Raw genomic sequence first — 23378 nt, 5'->3', positions numbered from 1 at the left:
AGATCTAGAGGCTGTGGTGTGAACATGAAGTGAATGCAGTCTAACTGTCCGTGTTGCTGAGGTCTCACATGGATTCACCATTACACTTTGACCTCTCCATTGAATACTATGTTGTCAGGGGGATCTATCTGGCCCACTGCCCAAATTCAGACAAACATCAGTCAGGCCATTTTTCTCTTGACCATGCAGTGCTGCTCATGGAGCTGCTGGTTTTACACACTGTACTTTAACCCCAGTATCCCCAAGAAGATGTTGGTGGAAGGGGAACATGTCAATAATTCTGGTGTCATCTGTGAGGTGGTCAGTGCAATTTTAACATGGAATGTGTGTGTAAAGCACACCCTCCATATTGGACAATTAGCTCCTGGCTGTCTGGGCTTGGAATGAACACATTTCACAGATTTTGTTTTCATTTTGTTGCTTATGCAGATTATTCCTGATGTTTATCATTTGTTGAATCAACAAGTTATTTCCATGACCTACTTAGCCTATTTGATGAGTATTTTAATTGAGGTGTGGTAGAGACAGGGGCTGTAGAATTCCACTCCAGCCCATTCCTGTCAGGGCAGATGTGTGGACATGTTCTGGGTGAGCTGGAAATATACAGCAGATTCTGACATGGAAACAGCCTCATTGGCTGATTTGGTGCATGTCCTACCAACGTGGAGACCATGGGTCCAGTCAATGCCCTCTCCTCATCACTCCGAGCTGGTGGACAAGGAGACAACACCCAACAAGGTCATTTAAACAGACAGCCATCCAATGGCCACTCAGCACTCAGGTGCTTTGACTGAGTTTTGTTGTTGCAAAGTTTGTGGATGCCCTGTAGTAACCTTTAAATGTGAAGGTCTCGCTGAGCGATGGGTGATCCAAACACTTTACCGGCCCCCTGTTGATTGTGCAGTCTGATTCAGGCTGGGCTGCTCACTGACATTATTGAAGTGAGGAGACAGTGTGTAGTTTGCATGCTGCCTGTCTCAATGAGAACAAATGTAGACTCATCATAAATTGTAATTCCTGTTTTCTAAAATGGAAGTTTCCTCACTGGAAGTTTTCATCCACAGTCAGTTATTTAGTTGAAGCCGTACTCGGTGTTCATCCTGACAGATTCGTACCTGAGGGACATTAACAATATCTCCCTGGAAATACCATTTCCAATTGAGCAGTTTGTGTTTCTCTTGCCTTACCATGTTTCAAATATTATTAATATATTCCTTTTGAACATTGTTTAACGAATGAATGTGTTGGCTTTTGTTGACAAGATGCAACTCAGAAATCCAAGGAAGATTTGACTAGTATAGTATAAAACCCTCACTTTAAAATTATAAACAGTTACATTCTTATGTCTGACCATCTGTGCTGTATTGAGTAGTTATTTTCATATTGTTCAGACCATTGAAATTGGTTTGTTCAGTATCATTCTGAAACCCCTTACTAAATGCTCCATCCCAGTTCAGTTCTTCAATTACACACCTTTTTATCTATTGTTCATTCCTTTACAGAATGCTTGTGATGTCGACAGCATTGACATTCGTGGCATTAACAGTAACTGGTGTCACAATGAGGCAGCTGGTCTTGCTGGGTTAAACTTTCACCAATATACCATCCCCACTCCTTAACTAAAAACCCTCAGCATTAACCCCAACTCCCAAACCCCAGCCCAAAACCCAATTCACATCAGTCATCCTGATTTCCAACTTGAACACCTAATCTGAACTAATAACCTCTGACCCTATTCCCAATTTTACAATTGACCCACTTACTCCAAACCTTCCCCCAAACCTATAAACCATATGTTGCCAGTAGCAGGTATGTCGGTTATGGTCTGGATAATCATGTGTGTTTTAAATTGATTATTCATCTATTTGCCCAGTAATTGTGGCTGGTCTGATTCCTGCCCTAAATATTCTGCAGTGGTGTAATTTGATTCTCTCTTTTCCATAACGTATGGTCCTGAAAGATTAAAAACATGAGGAGAATGAAGATTAGGGTTGTACGATGGCTGCAACATTATTGTGACTCCTTCCCTGCTCATCCAGAACCACCTGGGGAGGGGAAGGAGAGTATTTAAAACAGGGAATGATGGGTGGTATTGGGCAGGGGGATTAGCTTCACATCACCCAAACAAAGAGATGGTGGGCGGAGGGAGAGTGTCATTTGGGTGAATGCTGGATCAAATGTCACATTAACTCCCTGGATCACAAGCTTTTCCACAGTAATACCCAAGCCAGCTCTGGGATTATTTGAAAACCTGAGGGAATTACAACCCAAATCTATATCTGAAGAATTGATGGAACATGACAATCAATTCAAATTGATTAATTCCAAACATTTCTGTTCACTTTTGAGCTCAGACTACCTGTATTTTTATTTCTGGTCTCTGATCTCCTCAGACCATGAACTAACAAGGACAGATGAGCTGCCCTCAGCCTCTATCAGTCCCTGTTTCACTTGGTCACTCACAGCTGAGTCCCAGCAGCCTGACAACTCCATCTGAGGATTTCTCTCCATCAAAATCTCAATAATTTCCCCCAAAATTCACCGATCACAGTGATTTCAAATGGGAGCTACATCCTGTCAATTGGTGTCACTGGGTGTTGGGACAATGACAGGTCATCATTTAACTCCATGTAATTTTGCATGTTTTGGATGTAACCATCATTTGTGTGAACCTCACCCTGTGCTCTCATATTCACAATGTTGATTTTCCAGAGGAGGAACCCAGTGGAAGATGCCTCTCAAAACCAGCTCCTTTCACAGACTGATCAACTGTCACTGCCTTCTGTTATGTTTCTTCAGCTTTCACATTGGGAAAGGTAATTCATTTCTCAGCACTTCCTTTGTTTCACTTCTTTGAAATTCCCCAGTTTATTTTCAATGCTGTATGAGGCTGGTGATCCAATGCGATGGATTGTGCATGTACCTCAGTATGAACATTGGTCAGAGCTTTACTGTACAAACACGGTTAATAGAAGGTAAAGTAATAAATTAAGACAATTGCAGTGATAAAGGAATTAGCTGAATGTGGCAGTACGTAATGGTAATGACAAAGATGGGCAATCAACCTTTCACCTCTAACATCAGTTTGTTATACCTGAGACCTTTCAGAGAGTAACACGGTTGACAAAAAGGAAAAACATGAATCTAAAATGGCTGCAGGGGCCACCTGCCCAAAGGTTGGCAAGATTCATGAAACCCATTCGTATGAAACAATCAATCTATTGTGAAATTACCATTTTATTTGAAGAAATGTAACGAGCAACCATTCAGAGATTTTTACTCCCCATTTAGTACAGTTGTGAGTGTTGCTTTAATATTTTGGGAGATGCAAGAGTTACCAATCAATCAGACTGGTTGAAAAAAACAAAGGATCGCGACTCTAGAATACACACTGAACTGTATTTCAACAGCTGCTTTTCAGCATCAGGACTGAGAGAATGAAAAGTGAATTTGTGTAGCAAGAGCTGGAATTCTCTCTCCCCCTTTCTGTTTCTAACATTATCTCAGAAACAGCACCCAGTGAAAAAGTAAATTCGAGAAACAACTGTTCACCAAGAATTCAAAGATCTACAGATTCTGTTACTGTTGAGGATAAAAGTCACTAAACTCTGATTTCAGGTTAAGAGTTAACATCACAAGGTGTCTAAAGGCTCCTCAACTGCATGAATATTATTTCTGTCTATTTTGAACTTTCTATCTCTGTGTATGTGTGTGTTAATTTTAATGATTGGTTCGAGAATTAAGTGAGTCATAAAAGTCCTCTTTTCATTCAAGAAAATCTTGATAATGGACTCCTTCATTTTGTAGTGATTGTTAATTTTGTTTTGATTGAAAGACCATGACTGTTTACTGAACAAAATAGATAAATGTTTTGGCAGCTGAGTAATAGGAGTGAAAAAACAGGGAGTTGATTCCCTTCACACACCTGGTTATAACAACTTCAAAAGCTGAATAAAAAATTGGAAAAATACATTTATCCTCCTGAATCCTGAACCTTCCTCCAGTCAAAGTCCAATAAGCTCTCCAGCAGCGAAGTCATTCAGTTTGGTGAAAGGCCTCCTCAGTGAGCAGGATGTGACATGAGATTCTGTTCCTGACCTTCTTCCTTGCTGACAGGCTCAGGCTGAGGAAGGGAACAGACACGTCAGGAGGAGGGAATATTGTGAACTCTCTGAACATGCGATCCCCTTTCAGTGCAAAATCTCAGGCAAGCTCATTTCATCAAAGTTACAGATTAAACTCACAGTTTCACTTTGCTGTTCGGTAATATCTATTGCCTTTACATTTCCTGATCCCTTTTCCAGGGTTCTGTTTTGGAAGAGCTATAACTTTCTCCATCTCAGTGTTGGCAAGATCAAAGCCTTTGACTGTGGCTTCATTTTATCACACAACTTGATAAGTTGGTGGAGGATTGAGGAAACAGGTCAAACAGTTATATATTTTCATGCGTATACCAGGACAGCGAGTCAGATCATGAAATGTAAAATCAACTTTCCTGGGTTACAGCCAACTCCCAGCTTTATACAACATATTACAACATTATTTATGACACAGACACTGTGTGTTCTTCACCCAAGGATGGATGAATGTTGCTGATAATATGGCTCCTGTGTTTCAAGCTGCCTGTGTACATCCGTGATTCCTGTTTGCTTGGGATGATTAAAATTTAATCCCTAACTAACTGAAATTTATTCAACCCCTTCACCTGATCACACATATTTATTAACCTGCTCCTCAATTCGCCCTGTCTCCGTGACAACAGGAGGGAAAAGAAATTGTTCCCCAACTCAGTGTCCCATTTACCTCTGATTTGAGGTTCTGAACCCACATCCTCCCTATCACAAAGACTCCCTGTGTACACATCAGTAATGTCCTCATTTCTGCTCTGACCTCATATCATTTGTAGCTGATCCTCGTTCTCATCTCTTTGACAACTCCATCCTCCTGAATCTCCTCGTCTGCCTCCCCCCTGAGACCTTGTGTTAACCTGCGTTCACCCTGTTGGTGTCTGTTTGAATTTTATATGGCTGGAGGAGACCCCTGTTATGATCGCAGCTGATGTTATTACTGGATAAGTCAGAGCTCAAACTCAAATCCAGCTTGATAGATCACATCACGTGAAGGGGATCGAATTGGCTGAAGATTGGCATCTGTAATGGTGGGCACACCTGGAGGAGGCCAAGATAGATCATCCACTTGGCAGTTCTGGCTGAAGGTTGCTGTGAATCTTCAGACGTATGTTTTGAGCTGATGTGCTGGCCTCTTCCATCATTGAGGTTGGGGAGGTTTGTGGAGGCTCCTCTTCCTCCAGTGAGTTAATGGTCCACCATTATTCATGACTGGGTGTGGCTGGACTGCTGAGCTTCAATCAGTTCCATTGGCTGTGGGATTGCTCGGCTCTGTCTATCAGTTGCTGCTTATGTTGTTTGGTATTTAAGTAGTCCTGTATTGTAGCTTCACCAGGTTGACACCTCACCTTCAAGTATGCCTGGTGCTGCTCTTGGCATGACCTCCTGCACTCTCCATTGAACCCAGATTGATTCCCTGGCTTGATGGTACTGGTTGAGTGGGGGATATGCCGGGCCGTCACTTTGCGGATTGTACTGCAGTGCAATTCTGCTGCTCTTGATGACCCTCAGTGCCTCAAGGATGCTCAGTCTTGAGTTGCTAGATCGGTTCGAACTCTGTCCCAATTAGCACAGTGATAGTGCCACACACACACGGGAGGTAATTCTCAATGTGAAGGCGGGACTTTGTCTCCACAGGGACTGTGTGCTGCTCACTCTTCGTGATACTGTCATGGGCAGATGCATCTGTAGCTCCCAATATTGTACCCTTGCCCCCCTCAGTGCTTCCTCCAAGTGCTGTTTAACATGGAGCAGTCCCAATTCATCAGCCAATGGGTGGATGGTCCATGGTTATTGGCAGGAGGTTTCTTTGCCCAAGTTTAACCTGATGCCATGAGACATCACTGGGAGTTCATAACATTTTAGCCTTTTTATCTGCTCCCCTTTTCGCTATTTGCTGAGCCCCATTCAAAAGTGGTTTGTTCACTCACAAGCATTGGTTAGATTCAAAACGTGGAGACGTGGATTGGTGGCATCGGTTGTGAGCTTTTGATGATAAACTTCTCTGTAATTAGTTTCAGTGGTCTGGCAAAACATGACTCCATCTTTATATAATCCTGACCAATAAAAATGTTTTAATATTTTAACCTGCGTTTTATGAATACCAATGAGACCTTACAACGGCATCAAAGTTTTGTTTGCGAACCCTCCAGTGAAGGGCCTTGGACCATTTTATTCCTCTAAAGGTGCTATGAAAATAGAAGTTGTTGTTGTTACTGATGATCAATTCCTGATTATGCAATTGGTGTGGAATTTCCCTCAATTTTCCAGCAAAGTCACAGTATTGATTAAAAAAGCTTCTGAGAAAATTTCTCAGGTGTTGATTAATGCTTACCTTGTGATTGTATTTGCAGCGATAGTTGGTGCTGAGTTTACAGTTTGTGGATACCTGAACAGTCACATTAATAAATCTCATCACTACATTGGCCCAGACCCGTGTTCATTGAAAGTGTCTGTAAAGAAAACAGGCTTAGAAATAGAAGCTCATCTCATTGGGAATGGTTCATCTTCCTGGACACAAGATCCTGCAGCACCTACACCTGCAGCTTCATCAGAAATCTGCATCACCTGGAAAGGATCCATTGGCCAACTCTACATAACCCGTGGTGATATTGGAAAGTCGTATCCAACTGCCATGTCCACTGGAGGGAAATGTTGTCAACATTTCACTCTCACCAATAGCAGTTCACACAAGAGTTCACCGTTGCTGAGAGACATTATTTACATAAATCAGTCAGACTTCAGTCCAGTTCACATGGAAAATGCTTCTTATTTGGAATTTACTGGATCTGAAGGAGCATGTGGTGAGTAGAATAATAACTGACACATTGTGAATCACAGATATGTGACTCTATGACTCTATTTATCACAGATAAAGAATAAAATAGAAACATAGGCCCAGGCTTTCTCTGTTTCTCCCACAACCACAGGACGAGGAAAGTGTGAGTGGAGGGTGTGTGCTGCTCCCTGTCTTCAGAGATGTCCCCAGTCAATGGGGAGGGGGAGATGGGAGGCCTGGGCTATATTATGAAGCACCAGATGAACACTAAAAATAAAACTTTTGATTCTATAAATAATGATAATTGTACATCGCAACACAATTAATTTCATGACCTGCTTAATGAAAAGGATCGATGGCTTTAAACCCAGGTTGTGGAATATGCATTTCTTTAAGCTTTAGAGTATATTTCTCACAGGTAAAGTACTCCCAGTATTACAGGAATATTAGTTCCTGTCCAGCTAGATTTGGCAATGTCTGTTCTAACCAGATTCAATTGTAATCTGATAAAACTGAAAGGTTTTTGGTGAAGTTTTTAATTAGATGATTAATAATAATCACAGCAGATGTGAAGATTTCAGCAATTTATCAGGACCCACATAAAAAGTTTAATGTTCCCGATGCTCTATCAGGACCACAAGTGATTTACTTTCCCAATGCCAAGCTTCCTTTCTCCTTTCCTTATATTGTTCCTGTTTCTGATGCAGTACCTTTCACTCGGGAGAAAGATCTGGCTGGACATCATTGAGTTGCCACGTACATGCAGTTTCCCTCTCCCCAGATACTGCAGACCTGCTGGGTAGTTCCAGCATTTCCTGTCAGTGATTCACAATTTTAATTGTACTGTTCAGGATAGAATTCGACCCAAAGATGGAGATGTGTGTACAGAGAGTCCTTTTAACATTACACTGCAATTTGCAAACATATACATAATATCTCAAAGTTTGAAATATTTTCCTGATATTGAGATGTTGAGTTTCCCTCTTCTTTCTCACTGTCCCTTTCCTATTAGAATCACCATTCGCTGATTTCATAAATCAGAAAAACAAATTGACTGACCTCACAAGGAAAGGACAATTGAAACTAAATGATGCTCGCTATGCAATGTTACTGGCCAACAGGATCCTGGGGCAATGTGATGGGAACATTTCAGTCGGGTAAGTGCTGACAACTTGAAGTTGAAAAAATGTTTAAAAGTTGATGTGGTGAGGGGACACATTTTAGACGTATTTTATCCAAGGATTAAACAGATCCACTGCCAGGTTTTTGTTCCTTCCTGCTTCAGTAACATGTCTGCGAGGAGTGTTCGTCTAGTTTTAAGGTTTCTGATAAGTGAATAAAATTTGTTGTGTAAAATGCACTGCTGCTTTTTTCAACTTCAATCTTTTGTCTTACCAGTAAAATTCCTGAAATGCTAAAGTGCATTTTGATGTGTGCTTAGTTCAAACATTTTAATTAAAAATGAGCCTGAACAGTGTATTCTGCCATTTCATACAAACTGACACATTTTGTACTGACTGGATGCTGCCAGACTCTCTGGCCTGTGGTGCTTTTTAGTAGCAGAGGGAGAGGCAGGAAGGGACGCCCGCCCCATAGTTAGCATCACACTGAAGCAGTTTGGGAAGGGTGTCCCACAGTCAGCATCGCACTGAAGCAGTCTGGGCCGCTTCTCGGCCTTTTGGCTCGGAATATGTGTAGTCCCTGAGGACCAGAGGAAGAGATTCTGCTCGGGTCCTGCAGGTTCGGCGCGGCAGACGTGTACTGGCTGGGGAGATACCACGGGGGTCGTGTTGCGAGTCATCAGAGCTAATGGAGATCATCGCTGGACCGTGATAGGATGTTGGAGGTTTATTTGGTTATGCTGACCTGCTCTTGGTGGATCTTCATGCTGGCTTCGGCCTAACGCCAATTCAGGTACTCGCAGCCCAGGCCAGGGCATTCGCAACACAGTCAGGGTGTCTGTGAAGAAGGTGGAGGAGTGCACACTGGTCGATCGGACGGTGTTTATTAAGAAGATTTTGCTGGAGTGCTGTGGGTTCGATGCAGCGGTCGTGTACTGCCTGCAGGATTTCCCTGGGGCAAGCTATTTTGACGTGACCTTCAGGAGCATGAAGAATTGCGAGCAGCTCCTGAAGGTCTTCAAGGAGAAGGAAGGGGAACCTCTGTTCTCCATCTTGTCGGTGGTCCCGTTGTGTGTACTTCCTGCGCAGAGGAGTCGGGTTGTTACAATCCATATATACAACCCCCACGTCCCAGCAGCAGAGAAATTAGAAAGTGATGATCACCTTATTGGGATTGTATTATAGACCCCCCAATAGTCAGAGCGAAACTGAGAAATAAACTTGTAAGGAGATCTCAGCTCTCTGTAAGAATAATAGGGTAGTTATGGTCAGGAATTTTAACTTTCCAAACATCGACTGGGACTGCCATAGTGTTAAAGGTTTAGATGGAGAGGAATTTCTTAAGTGTGTACAAGACAATTTTCTGATTCAGTATGTGGATGTACCTACTAGAGAAGGTGCAAAACTTACCTACTCTTGGGAAATAAGGCAGGGCAAGTGACTGAGGTGTCAGTCGGGAGAGCACTTTGGGGCCAGCGACCATAATTCTGTTTGGTTTAAAATAGTGATGGAAAAGGATAGACCAGATCTAAAAGTTGAAGTCCTAAATTGGAGAAAGGCCAATTTTGCCGGTATTAGGCAAAATCTTTCAAAACTGAGTGGAGGCAGGTGTTCGCAAGTAAAGGGACGGCTGGAAAATGGGAAGCCTTTAGAAATGAGATAACAAGAATCCAGAGAAAGTATATTCCTGTCAGGGTGAAAGGGAAGGCTGGCAGGTAAAGGGAATGCTGGATGACTAAAGAAATTGAGGGTTTGGTTAAGAAAAAGAAGGAAGCATAAGTCAGGTATAGACAGGATGGATCGAGTGAATCCTTAGAAGAGTATAAAGGAAGTAGGAGTATACTTAAGAGGGAAATCAGGAGGGCAAAACGGGGACATGAGATAGCTTTGGCAAATAGAATTAGGGAGAATCCAAAGGGCTTTTACAAATATATTAAGGACAAAAGGGTAACTAGGGAGAGAATAGGGCCCCTCAAAGATCAGCAAGGCGGCCATTGTGTGGAGCCACAGAAAATGGGGGAGATATTAAATAATATTTTGCATCAGTATTTACTGTGGAAAAGGATATGGAAGATAAAGACTTTAGGGAAATAGATGGTGACATCTTGCAAAATGTCCAGATTATAGCTGAGGAAGTGCTGGATGTCTTGAATCAGTTAAAACTGGATAAATCCCCAGGACCTGATCAGATGTACCCGAGAACTCTGTGGGAAGCTAGAGAGGTGATTGCTGGGCCTCTTGCTGAGATATTTGTATCATCGATAGTCACAGGTGCCGGAAGACTGGAGGTTGGCAAACGTGGTGCCACTGTTTAAGAAGTTGTGGTTCTGTTCGCCGAGCTGGGAATTTGTGTTGCAGACGTTTCGTCCCCTGTCTAGGTGACATCCTCAATGCTTGGGAGCCTCCTGTGAAGCGCTTCTGTGGTGTTTCCTCCGGCATCTATTGTGGTTTGTACCTGCCGCTTCCGGTGGTCATTTCCAGCTGTCCGCTGCAGTGGCTGGTATATTGGGTCCAGGTCGATGTGCTCATTGATTGAATCTGTGGATGAGTGCCATGCCTCTAGGAATTCACTGGCTGTTCTCTGTTTGGCTTGTCCTATAATAGTAGTGTTGTCCCAGTTCAACTCATGTTGCTTGTCATCTGAGTGTGTGGCTACTAAGGATAGCTGGTCATGTCGTTTCGTGGCTAGTTGGTGTTCATGGATATGGATCATTAGCTGTCTTCCTGTTTGTACTATGTAGTGTTTTGTGCAGTCCTTGCATGGGATTTTGTATATTACGTTGGTTTTGCTCATACTGGATATCGGGTCCTTTGTCCTGGTGAGTTGTTGTCTGAGTGTGGCTGTTGGTTTGTGTGCTGTTATGAGTCCTAGTGGTCGCAGTAGTCTGGCTGTCAGTTCAGAAATGTTCTTGATGTATGGTAGTGTGGCTAGTCCTTTGGGTTGTGGCATGTCCTCGTTCTGTTGTCTTTCCCTTAGGCATCTGTTGATGAAATTGCAGGGGTATCCGTTTTTGGCGAATACATTGTAGAGGTGTTCCTCTTCCTCTTTTTGCAGTTCTGGTGTGCTGCAGTGTGTTGTAGCTCTTTTGAACAGTGTCTTGATGCAACATCTTTTGTGTGTGTTGGGGTGGTTGCTTTCGTAGTTTAGGACTTGGTCTGTGTGTATGGCTTTCCTGTGTACCTTTGTGGTGAATTCTCCGTTCGGTGTTCTCTGTACCATCACGTCTAGGAATGGGAGTTGGTTGTCCTTTTCTTCCTCTCTAGTGAATCGGATTCCTGTGAGTGTGGAGTTGATGATCCGGTGTGTGTTCTCTATTTCTGTGTTTTTAATGATTACAAAGGTGTCAACCACATATCTGACCCAGAGTTTGGGTTGAATTTGCAGTAAGACTGTTTGTTCTAACCTTTGCATTACCGCTTTTGCTATGAGTCCAGAGATGGGTGAGCCCATGGGTGTGCCGTTGGTTTGTTCATATATTTGGTTGTTGAATGTGAAGTGTGTTGTGAGGCACAGATCCAGTAGTTTGAGTATGCCGTCTTTATTGATAGGTTCCCCGTCTTATTGTCTGTTCTGTATGTCCAGCAGATTGGCTATTGTTTCTCTGGCTAGGGTTTCGTCGATAGAGGTGAACAGTGCCGTTACATCGAATGAGACCATGGTTTCTTCCTTGTCTATGTGTATATTTCTGATGATGTCCAAGAATTCCTGTGTGGATTGTATAAAGTGTCTGGATCCGCTGATCAGGTGTTTCAGTTTTTGCTGTAGTTCTTTAGCCAGTTTGTGTGATGGTGTCCCTGGTAGTGATACTATGGGTTGAGTGGGATGTTTAGTTTGTGCACTTTAGGTTGGCAGAGAATCTGGGGGTGTTGTTGCTTTCAGGTTTCATTCTCTGTAGGTCAACCCTGGTTATCTGTCTGTTTTTTTGTAGGTTCCTCAGTGAGTTGTTTATCCTATTGGTGATAACAACGAGCACCCGAGCTACAAATCTTCTCCCAAACTTTGAACTGTTTAAGAAGGGCGGTAAAGACAAGCCAGAGAACTATAGACCGGTCCAGAGAATAAGAACCTGAAACAATCAATGTTATTGGTTTTACAGACAATCAAAGGGTCTAATTAAAAGCAGAAAGTCATGGGAGTAGATCTCAATGCCGTGGTGTGCTCCTCCTGCTCTGTGGGGAAAGTGGGACCAGAACATGTGCAGGAAGTGGCTCCAGCTGCAGCTACTGAAAGGGAACCTGGGTTTCAGAGCTGGAGCAGAGAGTGGGGACACTGTGGAGCATCTGGGAGGCTGAGGGTATTGCGGAGGGAGATGGTCACACCGCAGGCTCAGATGTGAGAAAGTGAATGGATGACCACTGAGCAGAGTCACAGAACGATGCAGCAAGTGCAGGAATCCCCTGTGGTTATCCCCCTGTAAAACACATAGACCCACAATGGATCCTGCTGGGGGTAATGGCCTCTCAGAGGAATGTAATGACCCTAAAATCTGTTGCACCATGGTTGGCTCTGCAGGACTGGAGAGGAAGGATGAACAGCCAATGGTTGTAGAGTACATTGATGTCAACAACATAGGTTACAAAAAGAAATGAGGACGTAAAAGCAGAATGTAGGGAGTTAGGCAGCAAGTTACAAAGGAAACTCACAAAGGTAGTGATCTCAGGATTGATCCCAATACCATTTGCAAGTCAGAGTAGAAATAGCAGGATACATCAGATCAATATGTGGCTGGAGAGATGGTATGAGGGGGAGGGTGTCAGATTACTGGGGCATTGGGGGGAGGTCTGGGGGCGGTGGGATTAGTACAGTCTGGATGGTGTACACTTGTGTGGGACTGGTACTGATGTCGTGCTGGGAGTATTTCCCAGTCTGGTTAGGGAGGATTCAAACTGAAATAGCAGGGGGATGGGAACCTATCCAGGGAGACAGAGTGGGAAGCCAGGACAAAAACAAAAGATACAACAGACAAAAGGGAAAAGGAGGTCGGGGAACATTGCTGGTTAAAGAGCAATTTACGCAATAGTTAGGAAGGATATTGACTCCAATGAAATGGAATCTCTTTGAATGGAGCTTAGAAACACCAATGGGACATAAACCAACACTGGAAGTTGTATATAGACCAACAAACTATCGTGGTAATGTAGGCATGAAACAGGAAATCATAGAAACAGATACATGGTAATTCAGGGTAATTTTAATCTGCAGATAGATCGAGCAAATCAAACCAGTACCAATGCTGTAGGAAGAGGAATTCCAGTGCGTTTGCGAGATGATTTTCTGGATCAATGTGTTGATGAATGAAATAGAGGATAGGGCATCCTAGACTGAGTATTGTGTAGTGAGAAAGGAATGATTGCAAATGTTGATGTCAGAGGCCCCTTGGGAAAGACTGGCCATAGTATGATACAGTTCCTTATTCAGTTGGAGAGAAACAGTGATTGAAGACAAATGTATATTCGTTACAATCTGAAAAAGGGAAGGTATAATGGGGCACAAAGAGATGGCAGAACATTTACATACATAGTTTAGTCTGATTTTCATAAATAACATTTGAAAAATGTTGAGGGAATCAGAATCTAGTGAGAGGGAGGAACTGAAGGAAAACAATTGGAGAAATTGATGGGATTAAAGACCAATAACTGCCCAGGGCCTGACAATCTCCATCCTGGAGTACTTAAGGAAGTGGCCTGAGAAACAGGTGGTCATCTTTCAGAATTCTCTCGACTCTGGAACAGTCCCAATAGATTGGAGGGTCATTAATTTAACTCACTATTTTAGAAAAAGAGCAAACATGGATTTATAGAATAGCTAGCCTGTCAACAGTAGTTAGGAAAACGCTCAAGTCTTTTTTGAAAGATTTAATAGCAGTGCACTTAGAAAGCAGTGAGATGATTGGACAGTCATTTCATGCTTGGCAAATTCATGGTAAAGTAGACTAGTTAAGGGGTATCTAGTGGATGTGATTTATTTAGATTCTCAGAAGGCTTTCGATAAGGTCTCACAGAAAAGATTAATGTAAATTAAAGTGTGTGGGTTTGGTGGTAGTGCACTGTCATCGATAGAGAGCTGGTTGGCAGACAGGAAACAAAGAGCAGGAATCAATCCATCTTTTTCTTAGTGACAGGCAGTAAGTAGTGGTGCTTGGGTCCCAGTTATTCACAATATATATTCATGATGTAGATGAGGGGACAAACAGCCAGGATCATACTGAATGGTAGATCAGACTCGAAGGGCCGATTGGCCTACTCCTGCTCCTATTCTGTGAAACTTTGCCATTTTCAATTCAAACTACACTGAACAATAAAACACAAAGACTGTCACCAAATGGTTTTCACTTTGGGGATGAACACTTTGATTATGTTGCCCTCCCAGGGGCAATTGTGTTCATCATGAATCAGTGTATTCAGTAATGGCACCCATCTGGAATCCAATTACAATTCACTGGCACCTCGATCCTCTTGCAAGAATAAACATGAAATATTAGAACATAGAACAGTACAGCACAGGAACGGACCCTTCGGCCCACAATGTTGTGCTTAACCCAACGCCAAATTATACTGATCCCTTCTGCCTGCCCATGGTCCATATCCCTCCATTCCTTGTATATTCATGTGCTTATCGAAAAGTCCCTTAAACACCATTATCGTATCTGCCTCCAACCCCACCCACCCCAGCCCGGCAGCATGTTCCAGACTCCTACCGCTCTCTGTGTAAAATACTTACCCCTCACACCTCTTTTGAACTTGCCCCTGCTCACGTTAAATGCATGTCCTCTAGGATTAGACATTTCAACTCAGGGAAAAAGTATTCTGACTGTCAATCCAATCTGTGCATCTCACCATTTTATAGACTTCCATCGAGTCTCCCCTCAGCCTCTGCTGCTCCAAAGAAAACAACCAGAGTATGTCTACTCTCTCCCTCTCGCTCAGACCCTCTAACCCAGGCAGCATCCTGGTAAGCCTCTTCTGCACCCTGTCCAAAGCCTCCACATCAGCCATCCTGTAATGTGCTGACCAGAACTGAATGCAGTACTCGAAATGTGGCCAAATCAAATTATTATAAAGGTGCAACTTGACATCCTGAATCAATAAAGGCAAGTATTCCAGATGCCTTCTTTACCACCGTATCTACTTGGGTGGCCACTTTCAGGGAGCTATGGACTTGAACCTGAGACCCTTCAATATATCAATGCTGTTCAGGATCCTGCCATTAACTGTATACTTTTCCTTACCATCTGATCACCCAAAGTATATCACCTCACACTTACCCAGCTTAAACTCCATTGAACATTTCTCCACTCTTTTTTTTTTAAAAAAAAACTGTGTGATAATTCCCTGTTTATTTATTTTTTATTAACCCCCACACTACCGCCTAACTGCAGTAGTGCTTATTTTTTCCCCAGCACCCGCGGTGTGTGTGTGCAGGTGTAAGACACAGTGAGAGACACAAAGTGTACAAATCTTTATTCAATTTCCACCATCAGGAAGATAGGAAAACACCCGGGTGGCCAGTGACAAGCGACAAGCACTGCCCTTCACATCAAAGGGCAGTGCTGTGTGATCAACCAGTGAAGGGGAGGGTAGGGACTAAATCAAAATAGAGTTGGAGGGAGAAATGATGCACTCCACTCCCTGCGGCGCCCACCTCTCCCTGAACAACTCCAGGGTGTTGGTGGACACCGCGTGCTCCTTCTCCAAGGACACCCGGGCCCTAACGTAACCGCGGAAGAGGGGCAGGCAGTCCGCCCTAACGACCCCCTCCACGGCCCGCTGCCTCGACCTGTTGATGGCCAGTTTGGCCAGGCCCAGGAGCAGACCCACGAGGAGGTCTTCAGACCTGCCCTCCTTCCTCCGTACCGGGTGCCCAAAGATCAGGAGCGTGGGACTGAAGTACAACCAAAAGTAGAGGAGGAGGATTTTGAGAAAATCAAAAAAGGGAGTGCAAACGCCCACACCCAATATACACGTGGTCCACGGACTCCACAGCGCCACAGAACAAGCAGTTGGGCTGGGAGTCCGTGAACCACCGCAACCTGCGGTTGCAGGGGACTGCTGCGTGCAGCACCCTCCACCCCAGATCCCCGAGAGAAAGGGGGAGGACTCCCGTGTAGAGAGCCCTCCACTGGGGATCCCCAACGCCCGGTGGCAAATGGGCACGCCAAGGCGTGTCCGGACGGTGGATGAGGGAGAAGAGGTGGACGGTGTGCAGCAGCAGTCGGTACAGGGCTCTCCTTTTTACCCCCTGAAAGGGAACAAAATTAAAATTCTGGAGGTGGCTCAGGTTGTGGGGCACAGGCTCCCGCGGGAAGTACGGGACCTTGGGGCCAATGTGAAATTCCGTCCAGGCTGGGGTGAGCGCAGACGGGATCCCACCGCACACCTGAGCGTCCTCCAACTGGTGCACTACGTCGGGTCCGAGCACCGCCGTTTTAAGGCGTCGGATGGCGGTGGCCACGTACCGGACGTCTACCGCTGCCCTGCCTGCTATGTCCTGCGGCAGCGTCCAGCCCAGGCCCCCGGCACCCAGCACGTCCCCGACCCTGGTCACCCTCGCCGCCGCGGCCCTCCCCTCCGACAGCCACTCGAACCCGCGAGTACGGAGGTGCGGATTCCTGAGCAACGGCTCCCTGACGACAGCCGCTACTCCAGCCGGAGGGTAGGTGCTACGCGATTCGACCATGTCCCAGACAGTGATCAGGTCCTGGTAAAAGATGCAGCGTCTTGAGGGCGACCTCCAAACCGTCACGGTCAACGAACAGGAGCTGCGTGTCGTAGTGGAGGTTATGCACCTGGTGGAAAAAATACGTCGCCAGGGCGCACCACCTAGGAGGAGGCTCGACGTAAAGGTATCGCCGCAAGGTCTGAAGGCGGAACGTCGCGACCTGGGTGCGGACACACACCAGCGACTGACCGCCCTCCTCAATAGGGAGACTCAGAACCTGCGCGGCGACCCAGTGCATCTTTTTGTCCCAGAAGAAAATCTACCAACGTTCTCTGGATGTCAGCGACAAAGCCAGGAGGAGGGACCAAAGTGACCAGCCGGTACCACAGCATGGCAGCCACCAGCTGGTTTATGACCAGCACTCGACTCCTGTAAGATAGCACTCGGAGCAGTCCTGTCCAGCGGCCTAGGTGAGCAGAGACTTTGGCCTCCAGCTCCTGCCAGTTGGCCGGCCAGGATTCCTCAGCCGGGCTAAGGTAGACCCCCAGGTAGAGGAGATGGGTGGTACTCCAGCTGAACCCCCGTAACTCCTCCGGCAGAGAGTCCACCCGCCACGGGCCGACCAGTAGTCCGGAACATTTGGCCCAGTTGATCCTGGCGGAAGACGCTGCCGAGTACACTCTCGCATCTTCCCCAGGTCAGCCGGGTCGGTGAAAGTGAGGAGCACGTAGTCGGCGTAGGCCGAGAGGACCACCCCCGTGCCCGCGCCGCGCAGAACCAGCCGACAACCTCCTCCGCAAGAGGCGCAGGAAAGGCTCCACGCACAGGGAATACAGCTGGCCGGACAGGGGGCAGCCTTGACGCACTCCTCTCCCGAAGCGAAGGGGTGCCGTCAAGGACCCGTTAACTTTAACCAGACACTCTGCGGCGGTGTACAAAAGTCGGATCCGGGCGACGAACTGCGTCCCGAACCCGAATGCCCGCAGAGTCCCGAGCAGGTACTCGTGATCGACCCTGTCGAACGCCTTCTCCTGGTCGAGAGACAGGAAGGCGCTCGGCAGACCAGCCCATCGACAGAAATGGATCAGGTCCCGGACCAGGTGGACGTTATCGTGTATCCTCCGGCCCGGGACCGTGTAGGACTGGTCCGGGTGAATCATGTGGGCCAGCACCGAGGCCAGGCGAGAAGACAACACCCTGGCGAAGATTTTGGAGTCTGTGCTGAGGAAGGAGATTGGACGCCAGTTCTTCAAAGAACAAAGGTCCCCCTTCTTTGGCAGCAGGACTATAACCGCCCTGCGCCAAGAAAGGGGCAGCTCTCTGGCATTTAGACACTCCCCCGGACCTTTGCGTAGTCGCTCCCCAGGACGTCCCAGAACGCCCTGAAGAACTCCACAGTCAGCCCGTCCAACTCCGGGGACTTGCCCCTCGAGAGCACCGCTCAGCTCCTCTAAAGTGACGGGAGCGTCGAGCCTTCCGGCGTCCTCCGGGCTGAGCTGCGGCAGGTCCTCCCACAGAACTCTGCGAGCATCCTCGCTGGACGGATCCGGAGAGAACAGAGCCGTGTAATAGTTTCGGACGTGGGCCCTGATCCCCTCCAGATCCGAGACGAGGGACCCGTCGTCAGCCAGCAGCACAAGGAGCTGCTGACGGGTGCCACGCCTTTTTTCCAGCGAGTAGAGGTAGGGGGAGCCGCGGTCCAGGTCCTGGAGGAGCTGGATCCGCGACCTCACGTACGCGCCCCGACCAGCTGCAGGTCCTGGAGCGTGGCCTTCTCTTCGTACGCCTCGCACAGGGCCGGGCCCACACGGGCTGACCGAGGCATGACTCCAGGTCAAGCATCTCCCTCTCCAACTCCCCGATCCTGGATTTCCGCCTCTTCGTCGACCCCCTCGCGTACTCCTGACAGAAGACGCGGATGTGAGCCTTGCCCACGTCCCACCATAGCGTCAGGGAGGGGAAACTTCCCCGCTTCCTTCTCCAGCCGGCCCAGAAACGACAAAACTAGTCCCGGAACCGCTCGTCCTCCAGCAGCAGGTTGTTAAAGTGCCAGTACGCGGAGCCGAGCCTGGCACCGAATGGAAGGAGTTCCGCCCACACCAGGTGATGGTCCGTGCACGACACCTGCCACGTGGAGGCCTTCGGAAAACAGGAGGCGTACGTCCGCGAAACGTACAGGCGGTCGATTCTGGACGCTCCGACCCCAGGCCTCATGAAGGTGAAGGCGATGGAGTCAGGATGGAGATTCCACCAGACGCCCACCAGGTCGAAGGACTTGACCAAGTCCCCCAACCTCTTCCCCGACGCCCAGCCAGTGCGGGCACCGCCGTGGTCCCTGTCCTCGAGGATGCAGTTAAAATCTCCCCAGAGGACGACGCACTGGCTCTCGTCGATGGAGGCGAGATGAGCGGACACTTCTCCGAAGAAGCTCGCTTGCCTCGGCCCGGCCAGGGGAGCGTAGACATTCACCGTGCCCCCCAGTCGAACCGTCAGGTGAAGCAAATGGCCTGGCACTGGCTCCCTGACCCCCAAGATCTCCGGCTGAAAATGCGGGGCCAACAGGATAGCCACCCCGCCAGATCTGCGGGTGAGGTGACTCATGCAGACCCCCCCACCCCTCGCCACTCCAGGAGCCAGGTGGCTTCGTCTCCCGGGGTAGTGTGGGTTTCTTGCAGGAAGCACACCGCATACCTCCCGTCCCAGTGGACCGAGGGGGTCTGGAATCTGCGCTGTGACTCCCTGCTGCCGTTGATGTTGAGGCTGGCTATAGTCGTCTCCATGTCGGAAGCTTTGTGCAACCACCACCAGTACAATTAACAAACTTGTATATATATTTACAGGGAGGATGAGGGAGGGGCACTGGAGTCCCTCACCCTCACCAGGAGTGCCCCCAGGAAGTTCCTGACTCACTTTCACTCGTTCACGTCGAGCCCAGGCGCCTGGCGGGCAGCGTGGGCCGACCAGTAAACTCTCTCAAAGGAGCTCCAGCGGTCGAGCGCCAGTTGGGCTCTATCCCGGCGACTCAGTTTCCTCGACAAACTCCCAGAGTTCCTCGAGGGGGAGATCGGTGGGGGGCACCTGGGACTCAAAAACATCACTGCAGACAGAGTCCGTGTCATCCCCGGTGTCCGCCACCGATCCTGAACCCTCCTCCGGGAGGTCGCCCTCGGTCACCGACCCCTCCCCCACCCAGAGGATGGGGGCTGGTCCAGCACCGCCAACTGGCCTCAAACCCCCAGCGACCCCACCCCCAGGGTCACCGGCAGTACCTTCCTCGGTACACCCCTTCCCAGAACGCCCCAACTTCAGGTCGTCGGGCAGCAGAGGCTCAGGGCCCCTCTCCTCTCCCGACACCAGGACGCCTGGCTCCTCAGGGAAAAGGTCCTCCCCCAGGGCCAAGGCCACCAGAAAAACAGTCTGGGAGGGAGGAGCAAGGATAACACCTTCCTCCCCACCACCGCTCAACGACCCAGCAGAGGGTTCCCCGTTGTCACCCGCACCACAGCCAGTGTGGTTATTAAAGTCCTCCCTAGGGGCCGGAGGAGTTTATGGCAACAGAAGGTCACACTGTAGCCCCTGGGGGTTCAGGCAGGTCAGGCCACGGTGCGGGACAATCAAAAGGCACTGTAGACCCATCCCCCGGGCAAGGGGTAGCACTACTAGAGTATCGCTCCTCTCTAAGGGCTAGCACCACTTCCCCAGCGCGACAGGAGGGAATTTATGGTTCGTCCCCTCCCCGCCTGCCTTGGTGGTCACGGGACCCAAGGTCCCTCCCCCAGAGCCTTTACTGGAATACGATTGGCTGGGGGAAGACAGGGGGTGTGGCCAGGGTGGGGAGGGTCAGCTATGTCACTTCCTGCCCCGGCCCTGGTTTATCAGGTGATGGTGGGCAGGACAGGGGCTGAGTTCCTTCTCCGGGGCCCAGAGACACGGTTGCTGCAGGAGGTGAGGCAGTGGTGGTTCCCCCCACATTAGTGCCAGGGCTCAGGCTCAGTGGCCCCGGGCCGGGTGTTGAAGTTCCAGGGGTTTCTGTATTGGGGTGGGGGTCAGGGTTCCCGTGCTGGGGCGACGCTGGCACGGCTGCAGGGGCATTGTTGTGCTGGTGTGGGGCAGGTGTTGGGGAAGGGGATAGGGTGGTCTTCCCTTGGGTGGGCCTGATGCGTTGCGTCTTCCTGAGCGCCTTCTGGCCGGTCGGATGCTCGCTCCTCTTCCCGCCAGAGGCTGAGGCATTGGAAGCCTCCGGCTTATCCCTCACTGCCGGGGCTTGTGGTGTTGTCTTCGGGGGAGGAGGTGTGGGTGCGGCGGTGCCTCCCTCAGCCATTGGTGTGGGCTGGCCAGCTTTCTGGGTGGGGCACTTTTTTATTATGTGCCCCACCTTGTGGCACAGGTGGCACTGCATGCCATCTGCTGTCCAGAAGGTGTGGTAGGCCGTGTCCTTGTGGTGGAGGGTGAAGGAGCCCTCGGTGACCTCCTCCCGGGCCAGGCAGATGAACACCTGTCGTCGGAAGGAGTACATGTGCCGGAGGGTGGGGTCCTTAAGACTGAGCAGGAGCGGTTGGACACCTGACCAGAACTCCCCCAAGGTGTTGAGGTGGGGAAGAAGGAGCTCACTGGCAACGAAGGGTGGGTCGTTGGAGATCACAACCCTCTGGGCCTTAACCTCCAGAGGGTCGACGGGACGGTGCCCACAGTGGTCCCCTCTCCACGGCCAGGTAGACCGCCTGCTTGGTCTTCAGGAAAAAGATGGCCTTCCCGTACACCCTGGCTGCAACGTCAATGGCCAGTGGGCCGACCACACTAGCCATGGCCTTACTGCAGGGGATAGGCCTTTACCCCCAGTTGTTTGGTCATATGCCTAAAGGGGGTCGTGGTTGCAGCCGGGGTTGGGACAGCCGAGCCTAAGGCAGCGGCTACCCCGGCGTAGGTGCGGCTGGGCCCTGCGACCTTCGGGCTCACCATACTCTGCTGCTGAATGTTGGTAGGCCTCAGGCAGCAGCGGTGGAGGCAGGACTCTGGCGAGTCCCAGGTAGACCCTTGGTCATAGCAGTGGGGGCAGACCTGTTGGGGAGGGTCCCCCAGGCAAGTCCCAGACAGCCCCAAAATTTAGTCCCAGGCAGCAGCGGTGGAGGTGGGCCTCCAGCAGTAGCAGTGGTGAAGGTTGTGGGGAGAGGCCCAAGGTGAGTCCCAGTCAGCGGTGGTGGAGGCAGGCCTCAGGCAAGTCCTAGGCGGCCTTTGGTCACAGTGGTGGGGGCAGACCTGTTGGGGAGGGTCCCCAAGGCGAGTCCCAGGCAGCAGCAGTGAGGCAGGTCCCAAGGAGTAATAGCTGAGGCAGGTCTGGGTGGGGTCCTAGAGATCAGCAGTGGCAGTGGGCCCCAGGTCAGCAGCAACACACCCTTGACCTGGGTGAGACCCAGGCTGCAGCTCCAAAAGTAGGCCCAGGACTCAGAACTCTCACCTCCTGCTTCTGCCACCGCCTCCTTCTTCTTCCTCCTTCTTCTCTTCCTCTTCTCCTTCTTCTTTCCTTCAGCGCTCTCGATGTGGGGCAGCTAGTCAGGGACAGACCCCTTCAAGGCCGAGAGCCCTTGCACGTGCGCGCGCACACTCACACTGATCCAACTCTCAATAGGAAAACACCCGAGTGGCCAGTGACAAGCACTGCCCTTCACATCAAAGGGCAGTGCTGTGTGATCAAAACAGTGAAGGGGAGGGCAGGGACTAAATCAAAATAGAGTTGGAGGGGGAAATAATGCACTCCACCACTCCTGTCTATTTTTTTTAATTTATTTAAAAATAAGTTAATATCTGCCCTTATGTGTGAATCCCTGTTTCTTATCCAGTCCAGTGCGAAATGTCAGGGCATTTTCCAGGCTGGAGTCTGATCTACGTAAGGTCCTGATGGATATGGATTTTCCAATGGACAGTGAAACCTTTGTACTTCCAAATGTTAAGGCTGCTGTGATCAAAGTGGATGTGAAAGGTGCTTTAGCATTTACAGTTACTGCCACTTTCTCATGGGTAAGTGTTTTCACAATGCAGTAATTAATAAGGGTGCAGTAAGGAAATGTGACATTGTCTGACTTGATAATATTTGAGTATTAAATACCCCCCGGAGTAAGGATCATACAAATATTTAACTGCAACAGTTCAATAGAATCAGATCGTTTCTAACTGGATAATCTGAACAATGACAAAGGGGGGGGGGGGGGGGAGAAAGTCTCAGCTTTGTAGTGTTGCTTGTGATGAGACTACATGAGCCCTGTGCCCCCCTGGAGATGGGTGCTGTGGTGCCAGCTGTTTCCAGTATACCCCACATGGTACAGCCTCTTGAGAAGGTGCCCCCTGAGCCCTGTGTGTGTCTGGAACCAGGTGATGAGTTGCTATCGTGGTTTTACACAGCAGCCTCCCTGCCTGATGTAATACTGGATTCCCCAACTTGGACCACCCAGGGCCAAGCAACAAACATGTGCATCACAGAATCTTTATTCAGGAACATAGCCAGTGACATGGACAAATGGGAACTGACCATCCTTGTGCAGTGCCCGAGGGCCTGACCTGGTGTTCCTGTGCAGCTTTACCCCATTGGTTACTGCATGGTTAGTGGAAGGCAGCTGACTTCCAATGGGGGAGACTGCAGGTGGCTTTAGCAGGAATTCCTGGGGAGACCCTGGGCCTGGCTTCAGACTGCACCATCT

At 48.7% G+C, this 23378-nt stretch overlaps 2 protein-coding genes across 2 annotated transcripts in view; both read left to right on the top strand.

Moving 5' to 3' along the window:
- LOC122545421 (adhesion G protein-coupled receptor G2-like) overlaps window positions 1–23378 on the top strand; it is a 172387-nt gene that overhangs the window by 44685 nt on the left and 104324 nt on the right. The window lies entirely within an intron of this gene.
- The window catches only part of LOC148147366 (uncharacterized), a 61543-nt gene that overhangs the window by 929 nt on the left and 37236 nt on the right, over window positions 1–23378 (top strand). The window contains exons 2-5 of the mRNA XM_087996126.1: window positions 2713–2816; window positions 6482–6931; window positions 7919–8063; window positions 22524–22701. Of these exons, the coding sequence (XP_087852252.1) occupies window positions 2732–2816; window positions 6482–6931; window positions 7919–8063; window positions 22524–22701 (858 nt within the window). The 5' untranslated portion in view covers window positions 2713–2731. The remainder of the gene's footprint in view (window positions 1–2712; window positions 2817–6481; window positions 6932–7918; window positions 8064–22523; window positions 22702–23378) is intronic.

The sequence above is a fragment of the Chiloscyllium plagiosum genome, unplaced genomic scaffold, assembly GCF_037043375.1.
Source record: "Chiloscyllium plagiosum isolate Xiang-an unplaced genomic scaffold, Cpla_swu_hap1 HiC_scaffold_17, whole genome shotgun sequence".
In the NCBI taxonomy this organism is placed as follows: Eukaryota; Metazoa; Chordata; class Chondrichthyes; order Orectolobiformes; family Hemiscylliidae; genus Chiloscyllium; species Chiloscyllium plagiosum.
The sequence above is the reverse complement of the archived record's forward strand: the minus strand, read 5'-3'. Positions and strand labels throughout refer to the sequence as shown.